Source organism: Corvus hawaiiensis, chromosome 11 (assembly GCF_020740725.1).
Source record: "Corvus hawaiiensis isolate bCorHaw1 chromosome 11, bCorHaw1.pri.cur, whole genome shotgun sequence".
NCBI classification, from domain to species: domain Eukaryota; kingdom Metazoa; phylum Chordata; class Aves; order Passeriformes; family Corvidae; genus Corvus; species Corvus hawaiiensis.
In genome coordinates this window covers 16564451-16582035 of record NC_063223.1, presented here as the reverse complement: position 1 = coordinate 16582035, position 17585 = coordinate 16564451, and the positions used below count along the sequence as shown (strand labels likewise).

The 17585-nt window shown below is 37.6% G+C and overlaps 1 protein-coding gene across 6 annotated transcripts in view; it reads left to right on the top strand.

Annotated features, from left to right (window-relative positions):
* CACNA2D3 (calcium voltage-gated channel auxiliary subunit alpha2delta 3) overlaps window positions 1-17585 on the top strand; it is a 394450-nt gene that overhangs the window by 163074 nt on the left and 213791 nt on the right. For all 6 annotated transcript variants that reach the window (XR_007206017.1, XR_007206016.1, XM_048315277.1 and 3 more), the window contains exons 6-8: window positions 11813-11944; window positions 13294-13354; window positions 13441-13591. Coding sequence is in view for 4 of the 6 variants with exons in the window: in XM_048315277.1 (XP_048171234.1) it covers window positions 11813-11944; window positions 13294-13354; window positions 13441-13591 (344 nt within the window). In the remaining 2 variants the exon portion in view is untranslated. The remainder of the gene's footprint in view (window positions 1-11812; window positions 11945-13293; window positions 13355-13440; window positions 13592-17585) is intronic.

The window sequence follows — 17585 nt, the reverse complement described above, 5'->3', positions numbered from 1 at the left end:
CATATATGTGTGATTCACTGCAGTATTGCAGGAAATATTATGGACATAAGATAGTTTTGTGACCACGGTTCTGCAACTAAGTTGTGAAGTCCTGCATCAGAAGAATTTTAATTTAAGCTGCAGCACAAGGTTAATGTCTCTATTTTCCTCCCCATGCAGAGATAGATGACAGCTCTACACTGCTGCCCATTTGTACAGCACACAGCAGTTCACTTCTGAGGGCCAGGATAATACTGTCACCAGTATTTTAGTGCTTGCCCGTTTTCCCAGTTAGTTTCTGCTGAGATTCCATTGTACAGCCTGAGGCACAGCTTCTCACTTTAAGCTCTGTGACTATTGAAGCGTTTCAGAGCTGGCTCAGCAGTCTGGTCTCTTCAGCACAGCCCCAAGTGCCACTGTCACACACAGAGTTACATTTTCATGGTCCTGAAATTCAACACGTGCTCAGCTACTGTGCTCTGTGTGGGGGGATTGAAGCCTGAGCTTCTGGATCCTGTGGAACTGACATCTGTATCTTTTAGCTTGGGCTTTTTTTACTCCTAGTAAAGCCCTGGGGTGAATATCACAGAAGCTCTTAAATGCCAGTCAGAGGTGAACACACAGCAGTGCCACGCTGGTACAAATGAATAGACTTGTTCTGAACAGACTCAGTTTTGGAAATATTTCTTCCTGGGTTGATTTACAGTGATGTCAGTTCAAATTAGTTTGAACACTGAAACATCCACTCCTGCCATGGAACTTTGTGAAAAGTATTGAATTCACTGTCTTTGAAGTGCCCAAGATGAAATGTTGATTGGTGTGTGGAAAAGTGGGATGTAGTGGGCAGTGCACAAAAGGACCATATTAACTTGTCCATGTGCAGTGAGGTCTACAATAATAACTCTCTTTCATACATGGCTTTCTGAGTACCTTCCTGCTTTCCGTTGTTGTTCAAGCTGAATTGAAATACCAGTGTCTGGGCATGTGCAGAGGGTTATTCATGTGCATTTCCTCTTTTTAGAAACCTGATATTGATAACTGCCTCACCTAAAAGACATTAGACTGCTTCAGGGAGGATGTTTGCTCTCTGCAGGGAGAAGAAAATATGTTAGAATCAATTAGCGAATCTAATAATGATATGTCAAAATAAAGCATAAAATTTCCTCAGAAATGTTGGGTCTGGAAAGTTACTCTCCAGCTTTCATTATACTGGAGAATGGGGCTTATACTAATGAACAATGTTTCATTTTTTTCCTTATATGAATGCCTTTTAAACTCGGGAAGTTACATGAACTTTTAGCACAGTGCTTATACTGATTTCTTTTTAATGTTGACATGATTTATACTGAATACATTTCTCAGCATTTACCTACAACTTTTTCCAACATTTCATCATGTCTACTACTATAAATGAGTGAATCTTCACATCCTTTCTTACATCTAGCAAATTATATTTCATAGTACAGCCATGTGATTTGGAATTATGTTATGGATTTCATGTCATGTTTTTGTGAATTTTGTAATTGAGTCTTCATTCCCTACTATAATGTATTTCAGAGGGGAGCAACTGAACAATATGGCTTAAGTATAATCATAACTGACTGCTAAAAACCTCTCCTTAATGACAGTTCCCTCTTTCCTACCCCTGACATTAGAACGTGATCCGTGCATTCTGCCTGTTGCTGTTTTGTCACTAGGGAGGATTTTTCTTATCAGATTGGCTGTCTTTGGCAAAAACCTATCAGCAGCCCACTGGTTGGTTAGTTTATAAAATCTCTGCTATCATAAACTGCCAGGTGCCTCAGTAAATTACTTTTACATTTTTACATCATTGGGCCTGGTTCTCTGTTAAGTTAGGAAATGCATGTATATTACAGGAAAGACTTTTTTTAAGGCAGCTGGAGAACAGTTTGTGCATTGTAAGGTGAAAAACTATTTGCTCCAAATCCTTTTTTTGATTGAGATTGAAAAAAGAAAAAAAAAAATCAAACCAAAAAACCACTGGATTACAGATTGTGAGGTATCTATCTACCCAGGTATATTTAGATAATGAAGTAGAAGCCTTCGTGCAAGATGTTGCTTTGTCTTTACTGACAGAACAGACAGAATCAAGATAGAAAATAAAATGTGATGATCAATTATACAGTCTGAAGTTAATCTGCTGCTTTGAAAAATAAAAGCAATAATATAAATTTTAACTTAGACAAGTCTGTCTTAACTGTCTTCCGTTTGTTCTTCTCATCCTGATACTGTGATAGAGCTGCTGTTCTGGAGTTTTTGAAGTACAGGAAGCAATTTTATCAGTGCTTTCCATAACTGCAGAGTTTTTCAGTGATGGATGCTGAAGTCTCTGAATATTTTCAAGCGTTTCTGTCAACAGGAGATATGGTTTATGTCAACTCAACTAACAAACATAAGGCACACAATATGTTGCTGAGAGTCTCAAACTGTGTAAATCAAGCTGTAAAAATCTATGTTTGTAAAAACTGGTTCGGGACTGTAAAACACACTTTAAAGTTCAATAATAAGTAAAAAGATATATAATATTCTAAATGAATTTTTCCTTAATACCACACTTATACTAATTCCATGTCAATGGATTTGGAATGCATTCAAATAGTAACAAACATTTTGACTCTGTAACCGTGATCACTCTGCATAAATATGGGTTTATAAAAAAAGTGATTAAAAAGTATCTTAGCTCTTAAGGTATGTTTGGACTTCACTTATTTTGAAGACAAGATGACTATGAGTATTTTCCTATAGATTTAAATTCAATTCTTATCGTTGCTCTAGTTTCTACAACTCAGTTCCTTTCCACAGGTTTCTTTACAAGGTTGCAATACTGTGTTGCAGAAAGAGGCTTTATCTTTTTGTCTTACAGCTTTGCTCATGACATGATTCTTTGCAGCACATGTGCACTGTTTTTTGTGCCTCTCTATGTCTCTATTATTTCACTGGCTGTTGAAAGTATAGATTTTTTCATGTGACTTAAACCTTTGTTTAAAAGTTTTCTGTTAGGATTATAGTTATTACTGCTTTGGGAAGTTGGCAATCAATTATTTTGTGCTCTTTTATTGTTTTGTGGATTGTAGATTGTGGCATATTTTGGGTTGGAAGAGACCTTTAAAGGTCATCTACTCCAATTCCTATGCAATGAGCAGGGACAGTTTCACCCAGATCATGGTGCTCAGAGCCTGACCTGGAATGTTTCCAGTGACAGGACATCAACAAACTCTGAGTAACCTGTTCCAGTGCCTCACCAACTTTGTAAAAAATTTCTTCCTTGTATCTAGTCTGAACCCACTATCTTAACTTAAACCTTTTATCTCTTGTTCTATAGCAAGATATTTGATATTTTCTTGCAATTACTTCCATCTTTCATCTCTTTCCACCTTTATAATCACCATTACTTTTAAAATTATTTACCAACAACATGAATGGAGTACAACTTTGAATAATTCTGCACTCAATGTCTTTAGTACAAAAGACATCAGGCATAGCCTATGCTTTTCTGCTTACCTTATTGACTTCTTGAATGCTGAAAACATTGCAAAAGGAGACCTTGGACTTAAGACTTCACAAATATTCTTTAACTTTTGCTTGAACAGTTTAGAGACTGGTAAAGAATATTACCTGTGTCAAATGGCATTTCCACTGCGTGATGCTCACTGCATGTTAAAAATGAGTTTATGCACTACAAGTCAATAAATGCAGACTCTAATCAAAAGTTTTGCTTGCACAGGAAAAAAATTCTGCTGCATGTAATAGAGCCTTCTCTAAGAGATATTGAAATGTGATGAACCACAACCATTTTTTGATTAAGTGAGGTTTTTTCAATTTGATACTTAAAAAGAGCTATGAATATCATTCAGTCATACTTTCCTATCAATGCCTTCCAACTGGCTGCCAAAATCGAGATTACCTATTTTCTAGCATATTAGAACCAAAAAAAAAATCATTTCTCAAGTGATGCAGAACGATTATAATCTGCAGCTAGCACATGTGCAAAATCATTTTCCTGTAAGGTGTGAAATTAAGAAATAAAATATTGTCTGTCACTGTTGTATATGATTTTATGGACTTTGCTTCTGAAAATTCAACATCCTGGAGTTATTATTTAAATAATCATGGTCACATACTGTCCTGGACCACATATTTATATTTTGAAATCATTCCCCTGGATTGTTTGTCTTCACATTTTAAGATCTTTAGGACAGGGTTTGCACTCTCTTCCTAACACTGGACATTGTTTAATTTAAAAGGAGCTTTCTTAGTCCAACTGATTTAATCAAGATTTCAGAGAATATCCTATCTTCCCATATTTCTTTGTTTTAACTCTTGTTGCCTGTTGGACAGAGATGCACAGACTTCTCTGCTTCTTCCATCTGGTTTTGCTTAAATTCTGCCTCAAATCTGATTGCCAGAGTTTACTCAGGCTGCTGCTTTGTTCTTGAAAAGGGCTTTAGCTTCACAGATTTTTTTTTTTTTTTTTAAATTTTATTTTCCCTCTCAAGCCTCTGTCTTTAATAGCAAGCCTTTTGGAAATGTTGGCATCGCCACACAAGATGTGCACTGTGCTTTATTTCTGCTGTGTTCTAGTCTGTCTCTGGCTGGGGATCTAATCTGTGTGTTTCTGATACATCCTCATCACCATGGCAACTCGATGTCAGATCCAGGCTACATGGAAACGTGCAGTATTTCCGTTAGAAAGCCCTACTCTCTCCCACTCTGGATCCAGCAGCTGTTGCTTAGTTACTCAGAGTTGGGCTTTGCCTTTTGACAAATGCAGGCCAATGAATGTTTGTTACTGAGCGCTCTCTCAGGTACAACATTAAGAGGCTTTTTGACCTGGCACACCTCTGTCAATCATGATGCCATCCCTACTTCCTTGTTGCTTTTAAGGACAAGAAAGTGACAATAATCCTGGGTTTCTGAAAACATTTAGGAGTGAAAATGCATTAATTAAATGGGTGTCTGGCAAAGTAAAAACTGTAAGTTTACTATGTAGTGGAGAAGATTGACATTTGACAAAGAAAAATAGTAGTTTATCTAAAGATACATATTATTCATTTTGTCTACTGTTTTCAAATACTGTAATAATTTGTTTTTTCATACTGCTTCATAACACTGACCCTTTGATTTTTCTTGGGCATGTGTTGTGTGAAGAGGAGAAAAGGCAGCTTGCTTTTCTGGTTGAGCATTAGTGTGCTTGGCTAGGATATAAACTCTTTCAAAATACTGTTTGGCTAAAAACTTACAAAGACATTTTCACACTATACTTTGTTTATTTAGGTGTCTTGCAGCTTTTATTTGGCACATTCCTGAAGGAGCAAATAGTGTTTAAGAATACATAATGGATTTTGTAATGTACTCATCCCAAGTACATTTGTACATCTGCTCAATGTTTTTAGTATTATCTTAAGAGGCTTTCGAACCAGCTGAACATTTTCATATCTTGTATGAGTAAAACTTCCATTTTACTCAGATTTTGCAAACAGTCTTTTATGCAAGGAAGTGCTACACAAGGACTATAAAATCACAGGAGAAGTAAGGGTCTTGATTTGAGAGGATAAGAGCTGGTGACCTGCCACAGTAGTAGATAACTGTCCCATTATATCCAATACTTGTACGTTCATACTGTGTTGGTGCTCCCAGGAATGGAGCAGTAGAGGTTTCATTTATTATAGCCCAGTACAACTGTGATGCATTTTACCTGCTAAAACATTTTCTCCAAGTGTTCTCATGCCTCCATTTGCTGTATGCAAGAGGCATGATGTGTTGCTAAACACAGGATGACTTTAGAACCTCCTGCAAGGCATTATTTGTTGGTCCCAACTGCACTGTGCAATTAAGTCAGCCTGCTTCTGAAACTCTGTGGCTCTGAATATCTGTGCAATAAGAATCAGATATTTATTGTGAAATGCCAGTTAACAGGTTTTGTCTTGTGTTTCAAACAGCTTTTGTAAAGACTGGTGCACAGACCTGTCCCTGAGAAATTTCTCTAAGGATGACTGTTATTTCCAAGACTGTGCCTTGCCTTTGTCATACATCACTTTGGCAATAGCGCTGATAAAATTGTCCCTTTTGGTATGTTGTGCATTAAATATTTTACAGCAAAGTTGGCTGGGTTTAGCAGCAGTCACATTTGCTTTCTTTTCCCCTAATTTGCAGTGTGTTCCACTGGCTTCTTCTATTGCTAGCTGTGACACTTTTCCTGCTCTGTCATTTGCCAGAGGTTTGAATTTCCTCACTGCTGATAGTTACTCTTCCATCAAACTGTGCAGAAATTTCTCCTTGCCATGTGTCAGAACTGGCTCCTTTTTTTTTTTGCAGTACTCATGGCTAATTTTGCTTCTGTGATGAAAATGCAGTAGATGTAAGACCTCTGTTCAATTTGCTTAATTCCTACATTCTCAGAATTTGTTTTCTCTTTTCCACTTGGAAAGGCATTTCTATCAATGGTTTTTCATTTTGTTCACCCTTTCTCCCAGTCACACCCTGGCATTTTAGAGTTCTGTGGTGTGGTATTTTCTTACAATCCTTTCACATTTCACAGTCCTCAATTTGTATCATGCAAAAGTGTGGAAATTAGTATCTCTCACTGAAAATATCCTGCAGAAATATTCTGCTATCTGCAGTAATGTGAATTTATTTAGTCAGGATTACTTCAGGGTTTTGACTTCAGCTCTCAGCTCAAGGCAGTTGCTGGGTGGACAATCCCATTTGTTTAAAGCATGCTAGAGACAGGTCTGACTGCCCCATATACCTGCTCCTGGGACAACAGCTCTCCTAAAGCAGCATCTTTCTAGCTCGTCCTGGGATGCCCTTGACTTCTGCTCTGAGTTACTCCTTTAATTTAAAACAGAAGGTAATATTCTCTTTTCATAGATGGTGCCTATTTGCTGTTTCCAGAGCTTTGCTCTAACCTGCCCACTGGTCAGCCCACACACTGGTTGTTCTAGCTGTTATGTCTAAGAAGTTAAGGAAAGTTCAGCCAGACCAGTACCAAATGGATGAAGTGGGCTCAAGTCTTCACTGATTTGCTCTGGGACATTTTCTATAGCTAGCGAGATGGCAAACCTTTAGGAGAGAGAAATTAATCTCTATCCCAGAATGCTGCTAGTGAGGAGGTTGCAGCTGTAATTCTGGCTTTCAAAGGAACTAAAATTGAATCTCAGTCCATCTTGTTCATCCAAAAAAAAAAAAAAAATTACAAAAAACCCCACAAAAAGAACACTATTCCCCCCCACCATAAAACAATGCAAAGCATCACCCAAATGGACTCATGAACTCAGCATAAAAATAAACACATCTGGCCATACTCCAGTTCTTCTGCTGCCACTTCAAAGGAGAAGGGTAAAGTTATTAGGGAAATGTAAGATGAAGGCACTAAATGCCTACTGCTATACCTTTATACAGTCACGTTCTTGAAGTCTTTACCATCCCATATTCTTGCAAGGAGGGAATGGGATTTCTCACATTGGTGAACAGTTCCAGGCACATGAAGCAAAATGGACAAACACCTTCTTTTATGTCTGCAGATGGCCAGATGCTTTGATCTGTGAGCTGATGCATCCACATTACCCTGGAGTCAGAGAGAGGGGAAGAAAGAGAAAAAAGTGAAGGCAGTTGCCAAAACTGGCAACCAGCTCCAGCTCTTGAATACACTGGACCACCCTGAAAAGCATTCATATTAGTGTTGAGTAGTGTAATTATTAGATTGTTGGTATATGTCCCAGCAAAGTATGTGATTTTGTTATTCTTTAAAATATGACCAGACTAAATATGTTGTCAATGTCATAAAAACTAAGCTAATATTGTTGCTATCTCTGAGCCAGAAGAGTGCTGGATTTTTGCACTCTTCTGGTGCTTGGACCCGTAGGCTGTGCTTGCATTGCTTCATGGTATGACAGAACTGCTCTGCAATTTAGGGCTGCCCTCAAGGCTCTCAGATATTACAGGAAGGAAGATCATTTTCAATGCCAGCATCTTTGACAGCATTCAGGGGGAAAGTAATGATTATATCATAAAAGTAATAGAATAGGGGGAAAAGACTAAGGATCATTAATAACTTTTATTTTCTTGTTGATAAAGCAGAATATGGCAAGAAAGAGAAGTATTCCACACTTTCTTCATAGTTACTGAGTTCTCCAGTGCTTGCACTTATTTTATGTAAAAATTGCTGCAATAATTAGAATGCAAAATGGTTTGTATAGGTATTAGTTTCATTCCACAGATTTAGCATACTCTAGATTCTTCGATGGATTCTGTGAAAAGTAATAAAAAAAAATAGTTACCTTTGGCTGTTGCGCATCTTTTCGTCTGTGCACCTTCCTTGCCTTTGTTGAGACTTCAGTCCTTTTCGGGCCAGCAGGATCTATGACAGCCACTTAACTGCTACATGCATTTCTGCTGGTCTTTGGCAATCCTGTTTCAGTTTCCTGTCACTGTACCTATTTTCCTGGAGGCTAGTTTTATGTTAAATGTCAGCAAAAACAGGTAACAGCTACACAAACAATGGCGGAGCAAAATCCCATATAATTGCAAGCCAGGCCATCTAAAAAACAAGGAAAGGGAATATTTTAATTATATTTCATCTACCAGGAAGCAAAAGAAGAAATTATTTTTCAAGAACTGTGGTGAAAGCTATTTACATTTATTATCTTTGAGCCCCATAGCATCACATGAATGATTTTGCGTTTATATTAAGCTTTACCTTTTATTTTTTTTTCCTCCCTCACCAAATTTCTTAATATTCACAAGGATTAATTTACCACTCATGACATTTAACTATCTGGGGGATGCAGTTGACATTCACCAGTAATTGAAAGACTTAACAATACTGTTTCTAAATGAAGTACTGGGGGAATTTAAACAATTTAGTGTAATTACTAAAATTGGAAATTGCCCAGAACAACAAGTTTAACATACAGGTTATTAGATGATGAGAGTGTAAAATTTTAATGAGGACATGGAGTCAGAAACTCAGTTGTATTTGGGATAGTGCATGTGGACAGAGATGCACCCACATAGCAGAATTATAAAGTTCAGAACAAAGATCTCCAGTTTGAAATCCTTCTGCGTGAAGTACAGCAGCCAGTACAGACTCACCATTTCCAGGTCTGCTGCTTTATACTGTGGCTATATTTTTCCCTTACACCACTTTTCCTGGTATTCTGAGGACCAAAATGACCAAACTGTAGCCCTGTTTGCTTTTTTTATTAAGGTGGTTGATGCATAAATCATAACTTGATATACTGTGAAGAGAACAGCCAGCAATACAGACATGCAGGGTGTGGGAAGGCAGTGAATGGTCACCACCTTTTGTTTTGAAGGAATACAGTGAGCATAGGTCACATTTTAATTGTGACCTCTTATTAAAAATGCCTGCTTTATGCTCCTTTCAGCTAAAAAAAAAAAAAATCTCTTAGTTTCAGAGTCACTGGATTAATGTTTAGAGTGATCAGCAGTTGGATGATTAGTGTTGTCAGCCTCATGCAGAATATAGACTCTGCCAGTTTCATTCAGGGAAAATTTCCTGATTTTATTTCCATGGAGCTCTCTAGTCTGTAATACAGATATATAAACATGTAAAGTGGCTCTTCACAGATGGTCTAAAAAAAGTAATCCAAAATATCCATGGATATTTCAATATGATTTTTAAAAAGTGATTTATATCTGTATTTTTTGAATATACAAATATATTTTTTATATGCTACTGGAAGGACTTCAATTCAGAACTTAAGTGGTGAAAGACTAAAGTTTTTCCATGACCTTATGGAACTGGAATGTATATAGAATTCAAAGAAAATAGTCATTGGGTTGGGAGGTAGAGGGTTCTGCTCACATGAGTGGTATTAGAGCACAGATTCATTAGGAAAGGACATTAAAAATTAGGCTCTGAGGAATCTAGGATAGGAGACATCCAGTGAATCGATAAAACTGTAAAATATGAAGGTACAATGTGCAGCCTGGGAATGAGATCCAAATATAAGTTGCTAAGAAGCACTGCAGTTTATTTTAAATATAAATTAATATAGAATTATTCAGTTTGATTTATTTGGCTTTTCACTAATCCTGATGACTGAAGGACATATAAGGAGCTTATAGCCCTCTAGAGGCTTGAGACATGGTTCCTTCTCTTTTCCTCTAAACAGACTTTTCTAGCAACACCAGGTAAAGTAAAAGAACAAAACCCAAAACCAACCCTCTGAACTTGGTTGCTCTTTTCAAAGATGAATTAAACTTATCACCTTATCTCAGGATGGTGATGCTGAGTCAACAGTGCCACTGCAATTTTTAGTGATCTGGATATTCCATTAGAAATGAAGCATAGGAGCAGGATGTCTAAATGCTGAACAACGGGCTGATATTTTGGAGTGCAGAAATAGGAGGATATTTTTACAAACTGAGGATAGATCTCAGTCTTGAGAGTTGATTTGTGATGGTTTGGTCACAGCTCATTACTGGGGTAACTACAGACTGGGAAACAGTGGATTTTACCAGTTGGACAATGGATTTTGCCAGATAGGAAGAGCTGAAGTAGGAAGAAGCTGAAGCTCTTGGACCAGTGACATCAGTTTGTCTGATATGTGTCTGGTTGGGCAGATTTTAAGTGTATATTTCATCCTCCAGAGTAATAAGTAACTTCACGTATGTTAAAAACAGCATCTGTTTTGTTGACCTTGCTTTTTCAGCATTTCAACTATATAAAACTAAACATTTAGGTGAAAGCAACATGCAAAGTTGTGTAGCTGAGACATTTCCCTTTTGCTGCTGTTTTTCTTGATGAATGCAAGGGAAGATAACAATTTGCCTTTTTTCCACTCCATTAAAATCACATTTGAAGCAGTCTTCTGAAATCAGTAGAGCAACATTATTTTGCAAGCTAATGGCTGCTTTATTTCAAATGCTTGAGCAAATGTTACTGTGTATTCATGTATGCACACTTTTGCAAATTAAATAATACATCTGTGATTTCAGTTCTGTTTTTTCCTTTCTATTCTGCTGACTTCACATAAGACTGAACTGGGACTATCCTGTATCTTAATTGTTTCTCATCTTTCAAAATTCACGGTTTGAAATCCAGTAACTTTCTAAGACGTGCTCATTGATTTCTCATTTCCCACTATTGAACCAATTCTGTAGCTTAAAAACATACTTGGGCAGCCTGGGGTTTTAGGGGTTGATAGATGGGGATGTCTTAAACAGAACAGTTTCAACATCAAGGATTTGCTTCATAGTTCTCTTTCTATTGGAGTAAAAGTGGATTGGGTAATTGTTGTGGAATGTGGGTTCAATGTGTTCCAAGTAACAAGTAGTGGTATTTGTCATGAGATGTTGTGTTTTTATGCATATCATAATTCAAGTGTGAAATAAAAGGTATTTCACTTTTGTTCCAACATGAAAACTTCCAAACTTTACCAAGCTGAATGTTTAAAAAAAAAATAAACTGTTGCTATGAGACAGTCCATGCATTTACAAAAGGTACATTGAGTAAATAATCTAAATTAGGTTGACTTATTTATGTTCTTCTGAATGAGCAATGTGGTGGTTCAAGATAGATGCTCTAAAGAGCAGTTTTAACTTATCTAAAAAGCTGTACCTGGTGTCTCTGCTCTAGTTTAGCCATACACCTGATATTTATGTGAACCATTTATTTTGGATCACTTATTTGACAAAGGAAACTAAAAACATTCTATGACAGTTTTCAGTCAATAGATTTTTGGGTATTAAATAAGATGAACATGATTGAGTTCATGGGATTCTCCTCAGATAAATCACTTTTAATTGTGTGTGTGTGTGTGTTCTTTTTTTTTTTTTTTTCCAGATCCAGCTATTGTAAATGGAGTTTATTGGTCAGAATCTTTAAATAAGGTTTTTGTGGATAACTTTGATCGTGACCCTTCTCTCATCTGGCAGTACTTTGGAAGTGCAAAAGGATTTTTCAGGCAATATCCAGGTAGGAAGAACAGAAGTTCTTAAAATACAATGAAGACTGCATTGAATATTGTCACAAATCCTGGCTGCTACAGATACTTGCAGGTTTGGTTTCTCTTCATCTAGCTCTCAGAGAGATTTCCAATGAACATTTTGAAAATTTTGAGGCTCTTCTACCAATTGCCATTTCGAGGTGAAGCCCTCATGACAACTCACGTACTCATAAGTATTTCTATTCAGATAGACATATACACACGTGAAAAACAACTTTTAAACAGACTGTGAGGAAAGAGGGCAAAAGGATTAGGCCCTTCATATAGTACCAAGTTTAAATTATGTGCTCTATTTATGCACACAGTAAAACTTCATTATAATTTGTTGTTCTCTTCTTAAACTTCCACTTAACCTGGTATATTTACATTAAAAGATCTTAAAAACTTGTTTTAAAGTTTATTTTTACACCAGTTGTAATTAAATGCAAACACATCACTTGTATTATTTCTATAGAAATAGGTTAAAACATGTATTGCTGCCTATTAAGTTTTATGTTTAGTCCTATACCAAATTTACCACATTATAATAAACTGTGAAGTTAAATAAACTGATTCTCAGGTTCTGTAACTTTGAATCAGGCTCATAGTGGGTATTGTTCCTTTGGCTGATGTGTTAACAACCCATGTTTTTCTAAGTCTTAAGTTTAAGCAAGTTTACTATAAGCCTGTATGTCTGAAAGTGGCTGAGAGTAATGGCTGCTACATCTGTGTTAGTTTTAGATTATACTTCAGTTTCCAAGCTCCATGATATTTCAAATATTGGTCCTTATTTTCAAGGCTGTGTCTTGTTTTGTGGTAGAAAACGAGTGTAAAAAGCAGGAAGAATTTTTTTTTTCTTGGAGATATTTTTGTCATATTTTTTCTGACCCACAACCAGGAGATATTATCTCTTCATAGTGATGTGAGTGAAAATTCAGAGTACGACCTGTGGGTGAAGCAGGTAGTGTAACAGGAGCTGCTGGAGGCAGCCGTGGGTAGGAAGTGCTCAGGGTTTGGAAGGGACTTTGCAAGATATGATAAAGCTTGCCAGCACCAGACCAAGTATGACAAGAGTTTTGTGAAAGTAGTAAAATGGACATAGTAGGCCTGAAGAGGTTTTCACCTTCAGTGAAAGGAGTGAGGGGAAAAGATTATTTCAGTTTTTCTATTTAATTAAAATTTTTTCCCCCCAGTATTTCCTATGTTATAATGGCAGTGCCTGTTAGATTAAAGACTTAAACCCCATTAACTGCTACTTAGCCCCAATATCATAGATACATTTCAAACAGGTATTGTGAAAATGTAATTTAATATTTTATTATCATTTTTTTTTAAACAGGAATTAAATGGGAACCTGATGAGAATGGAGTCATTGCATTTGACTGCAGAAACAGAAAGTGGTAGGCAACAGATGACTACCAGTGTTTAAGAAATTTGAAAGGATAAAAAATTCTGTATTTCAAAGAAGTTTTCTCTTTTGTCTCAGGTACATCCAGGCAGCAACTTCTCCAAAAGATGTGGTAATTTTAGTGGATGTCAGTGGCAGTATGAAAGGGCTCCGCTTGACTATTGCAAAACAGACAGTTTCATCTATTTTGGATACCCTTGGAGATGATGACTTCTTCAATATAATTGCCGTGAGCGACTCAAGATTTACTTTTTCTTACTACTATTTTTCTTCCATCATTTCTTGCTATCCGTCATGTTTTCTTTCACACAAGTAACTTGAAAAATGTTGCAGACAGGTGATGGATAAGATGACATCTGGTTCCATTGGACAGACACTGTGGTTTTTTGGTGCAAGGTTCTTCAAGTGTCAGAGATGTCAGACTGTTTGTCTATGACTTGCAATTTGAAACCCCTTAAACAAGTAGTCTTCGTTCTGGGGTTGCAAAAAGTAGTAATATGGTTTTGTTTTTTTTTCAGTTTGCTTGAACTTTCTAAATTATCTTAACTTTTAACTTTGGGATGTGTCTGCCTTCCCCCAGCCTTTCCCCCTCAGCTTCTGCAATACAGTGCAAATTGCAAAATGGGGAAAATAGAAGAATTAGTAGATTCAGGTTTTAGCTTTTGCTGAGACTTGCATGGCATGCAAGACATAACTCCTCATGGTGCTGACATAACTGCTCAATGTACGTTTCCCTTAGTGGGGATCTGAAATCTATGTATGTTTAAGTTGTGTAGAGGGGTTGCTGGTGTTTACTAACAGTGAGAAATCAGATCATCAGGACTCCTCTTGTGCATGGTAGTGAGTTTTCCATGGTACAGGTACAAATTTTAAAGCTATTACGAGAAGCTAGTTTTACTATACTTGAAAGTAATGGGATTATTCTTGTGGCTAAGGAAGACTTCAGCAAGTCCAAAACTGACATCAGAGCTATGATTTGCAGGGGAAGAAAGGGAGGAGGAATTGCTTGCTATATAAATTTTCTTTTGCTGGTATTCTCTTGCTAATACTTTATAAATAAATGGCTTCCTCCAGTGTTTAAATGTCTTCAAGTTCTTGAATATAAGGAAGATTTTGGCCCTTTTTTTTACTACAAGTGAAGTGTCCTTTGTGTATTAAATTAAATGACCCCAGAGACACGAGCGAAAATCATTGAGATGGTGTAGAATATGAAGGTTTTGTGCATGAAATATATGTACATATACTGTATTTTTAATGTATGGAAAACAGTCTGGACTATCTTTCATATTAATCTCCTTGCATGATAATTGCATAATTAGCAGAAACTCACGTTGTATATAGATATAATTACATACTGTATCAAAAAAAGATTTACTGTCCTTAAAAAAAAAGTGATTAACTGTAATCTAAATAACTTCTGGAAGTTGAAAGAATGTTTCAACTAGACTAATTACTAAGATGCCTGACCAGCCAATTTTTGGTGTATAATCTCTCTTTGTCAGTAGTTGCAACAGTAACTGTGAATTACGTAGGAAATAAAAAGAAAAGTTGGCTTTTTAAGTGAAAATTTTACTTTGGGAAAATCAAAAGGCTCATCTATAACAAAAAATGTAAAAACATACATAGCTTGAATCCAAACTAATGATTTTGCCTAAGTAACACAGTGGAAATACTGTGCAAATACTTTTTTTAAAAAGCAAGTATGAAAAAACTAATTGTCAATTTAAAGTTCATTTGAAAATGAACTGAGCTGTGAGTAAAACAGCATCGAGTCACAGAATTTTGGTCATAACTTTTTGCCAAATTACACAAGCTTCTGATCACTGATTTAGTGTTGAGAAAAGGAAAGACTCACCCACCTGAGCCGTTCCTCCCTGTTTCCCAGGAGGAACTTGTTCCCGGCACCTCCCTGGGGCCAGTCCCAGCACCTTTGCTGCCCTTCCAGTCGCTCCTCTCTCAGGCTGAGGAGCAGGAGCACCTGAGGTGGCCGAGCCAAGGGCTGGTTTCCAGCAGCAGCTCTGTCTTTGCAGCTTCTCACTGTCCCTCCTCACTGGTCCTCCTTGTTGTCCCTTCAGCCCGGGTCACCCATGGCCACAGTCCCTCAGGGGTGTCCCCACCTCAGCCTGGCTCCCTCAGTGGTGTCCTCACCCCAGTGTGGGTCACCTGCAGCCCCTGGTGGCCAGCAGCACACTCCTTTCACCATGACATTTTCCCAGCTGTGTTTCCAGATGTTTCCAGCTGCTGATGGCTCCTTCCAGGTGCTGCCTGTGTGGGGGCATTGCAGCCCTCCTGCAGCGCTTGGCTAGTATCAGAAATTCTGAATTTTTAGAAACAAACTGAATCACTGTTGTAATTACAGCATTTGTCTGAGGTAATTTTTTGCTGTGTAGGTTCTCTCCTCTCTAGAACCTCTTTTAGGGTGGATATATGTGTGTTTGTTTAAATAAGTAGAACTAGCAATGGAGAATGTGTTTTTATGCTTACTAGCACAGCTGTTTGCTTTCATTAGGACATTGATGTGCAAATGTGAACCTGAAGGTATTCCCATTGAAAGAGGTACCACAGAAATGCAGGGGGAACAAGGAGAGCATGACAGGAGTGTCAGTGAGGGGGTAAAGCACTGTCCTGTTGCCTTGGAGTTCTCCTGCAGGAAGAGTTTGTGGGGAGTTGTTTTGTACTAAGACACAGAATCATAGAATGTGCTGAGTTAGAAGGGATCCATTGGCATCATCAAGTCCATTTCCTGGTCCTGCACAGGACAACACAAGAATCCCACCATGTGCCTGAGAATGTTGTCCAAATATTGCTTGAACTCTGTCAGGCTTGGTGTTGTGACCACTGCCCTAGGGAGCCTGTTCCACTCTTCAACCACCCTCTGGGTGAAAAACCTTTTCCTGGTATATAATCTAAACCTCCCATGAACCAGCTTTGTCTTGCTGTCCCACAAGGCAAAAAAAAATAATGTAAAGGAACAACAAAATTGTTTTCTTGAAAATGTAACAAACTAGCTAGAGAGACCTGTGCTGTGAAGAAGGGAGTGGGCCTTTCATTGAGGAATGGCACAGGTAGGCTGGGGCAGAACCATGAACTGCTTTCAAAATGTGGTGTGTGAAAGACACAGAGAGGGGACACGGTGAAGCCAGTCACTGATCTGCGTTGTCTGCAGAAATTGCTCCCAAAGCATTGCTTTGACCAAGTGCCAGCAGGGCAAATGAAATTTGTCAAGAGCAGAGAAGATGTTTCAGTGATCAAAACATGAGACAACAAAGCCCACACAAGAGGCTGCTTGGTGTGAAAGCACTGAAAATCCCATATGGCTTTTATCTATAGACAAATGTTTGAGTAAGATTATATCTTCCTCTTTGTAATTCAGACACAGCCTGCCGATGTGACAGCAGTTTCATTTGAAGGTACATACACATATGTCAGTCCAAGAAATCCCCTTTGTAACACAGATCTGTGCTCGTACAGCAAACCTCTGTCTCCAGAGCTGTCCAGCTGTGCAGTGCATGCAAAAATAGACCTGCTGTGCTCACATGGTGGAGGCTGAACCTTCTCACAGCACACGGCTGATCCTGGCTCAGACCGACTGCTCTGAAAGGCAACTCCAAATTGTTTCTCTGTGAGGACTCCTGGGCATCTGGAAGTCTCAGAAAAATGGCCAAGTGCTTCCCTCTCTCTCCAGACCAAAATTTGAGGTGGAGTAGGAGCTTTATTTCTGTGGGAAATCTGGACAAACTATGTGTACTTAGCATACTCAGATGAAGCAAAATTTTGAGTCTGAATGACTGTGACTGTCAGGAAGGCTTTATTATGCACAGTGATTAACAGAACGAATACACACATGTATTTCTGTATACCTTTATGTCTCTATATATTTATATATCAGAAAGCAGAATTCAGTGCAGGTTTTTCCAGAGAATAAACATAAAAGGACAATGTTAAAGATCGTTTTAGCTTTCATGGTTAGCTTGTTGCAATATCCATCTGAAATTGATGGACAAGATGATTGAATTGCAAAAAAATTATTGAAATATAAGAGCAATTATTATGTGCTGCCTGTGTTAAAATTTAAGGTCAGTTCACTGGTGCATGAACAGAGATATCTGCAATAATAAGAGAAAAGGCATATTTTTCCAATTCACTTTGAAGTACAATTCCAAGTCAAGCATTAAATTAACAATATTATCATAAAATGAGTACTAAATTTTCCAAATGCTGAA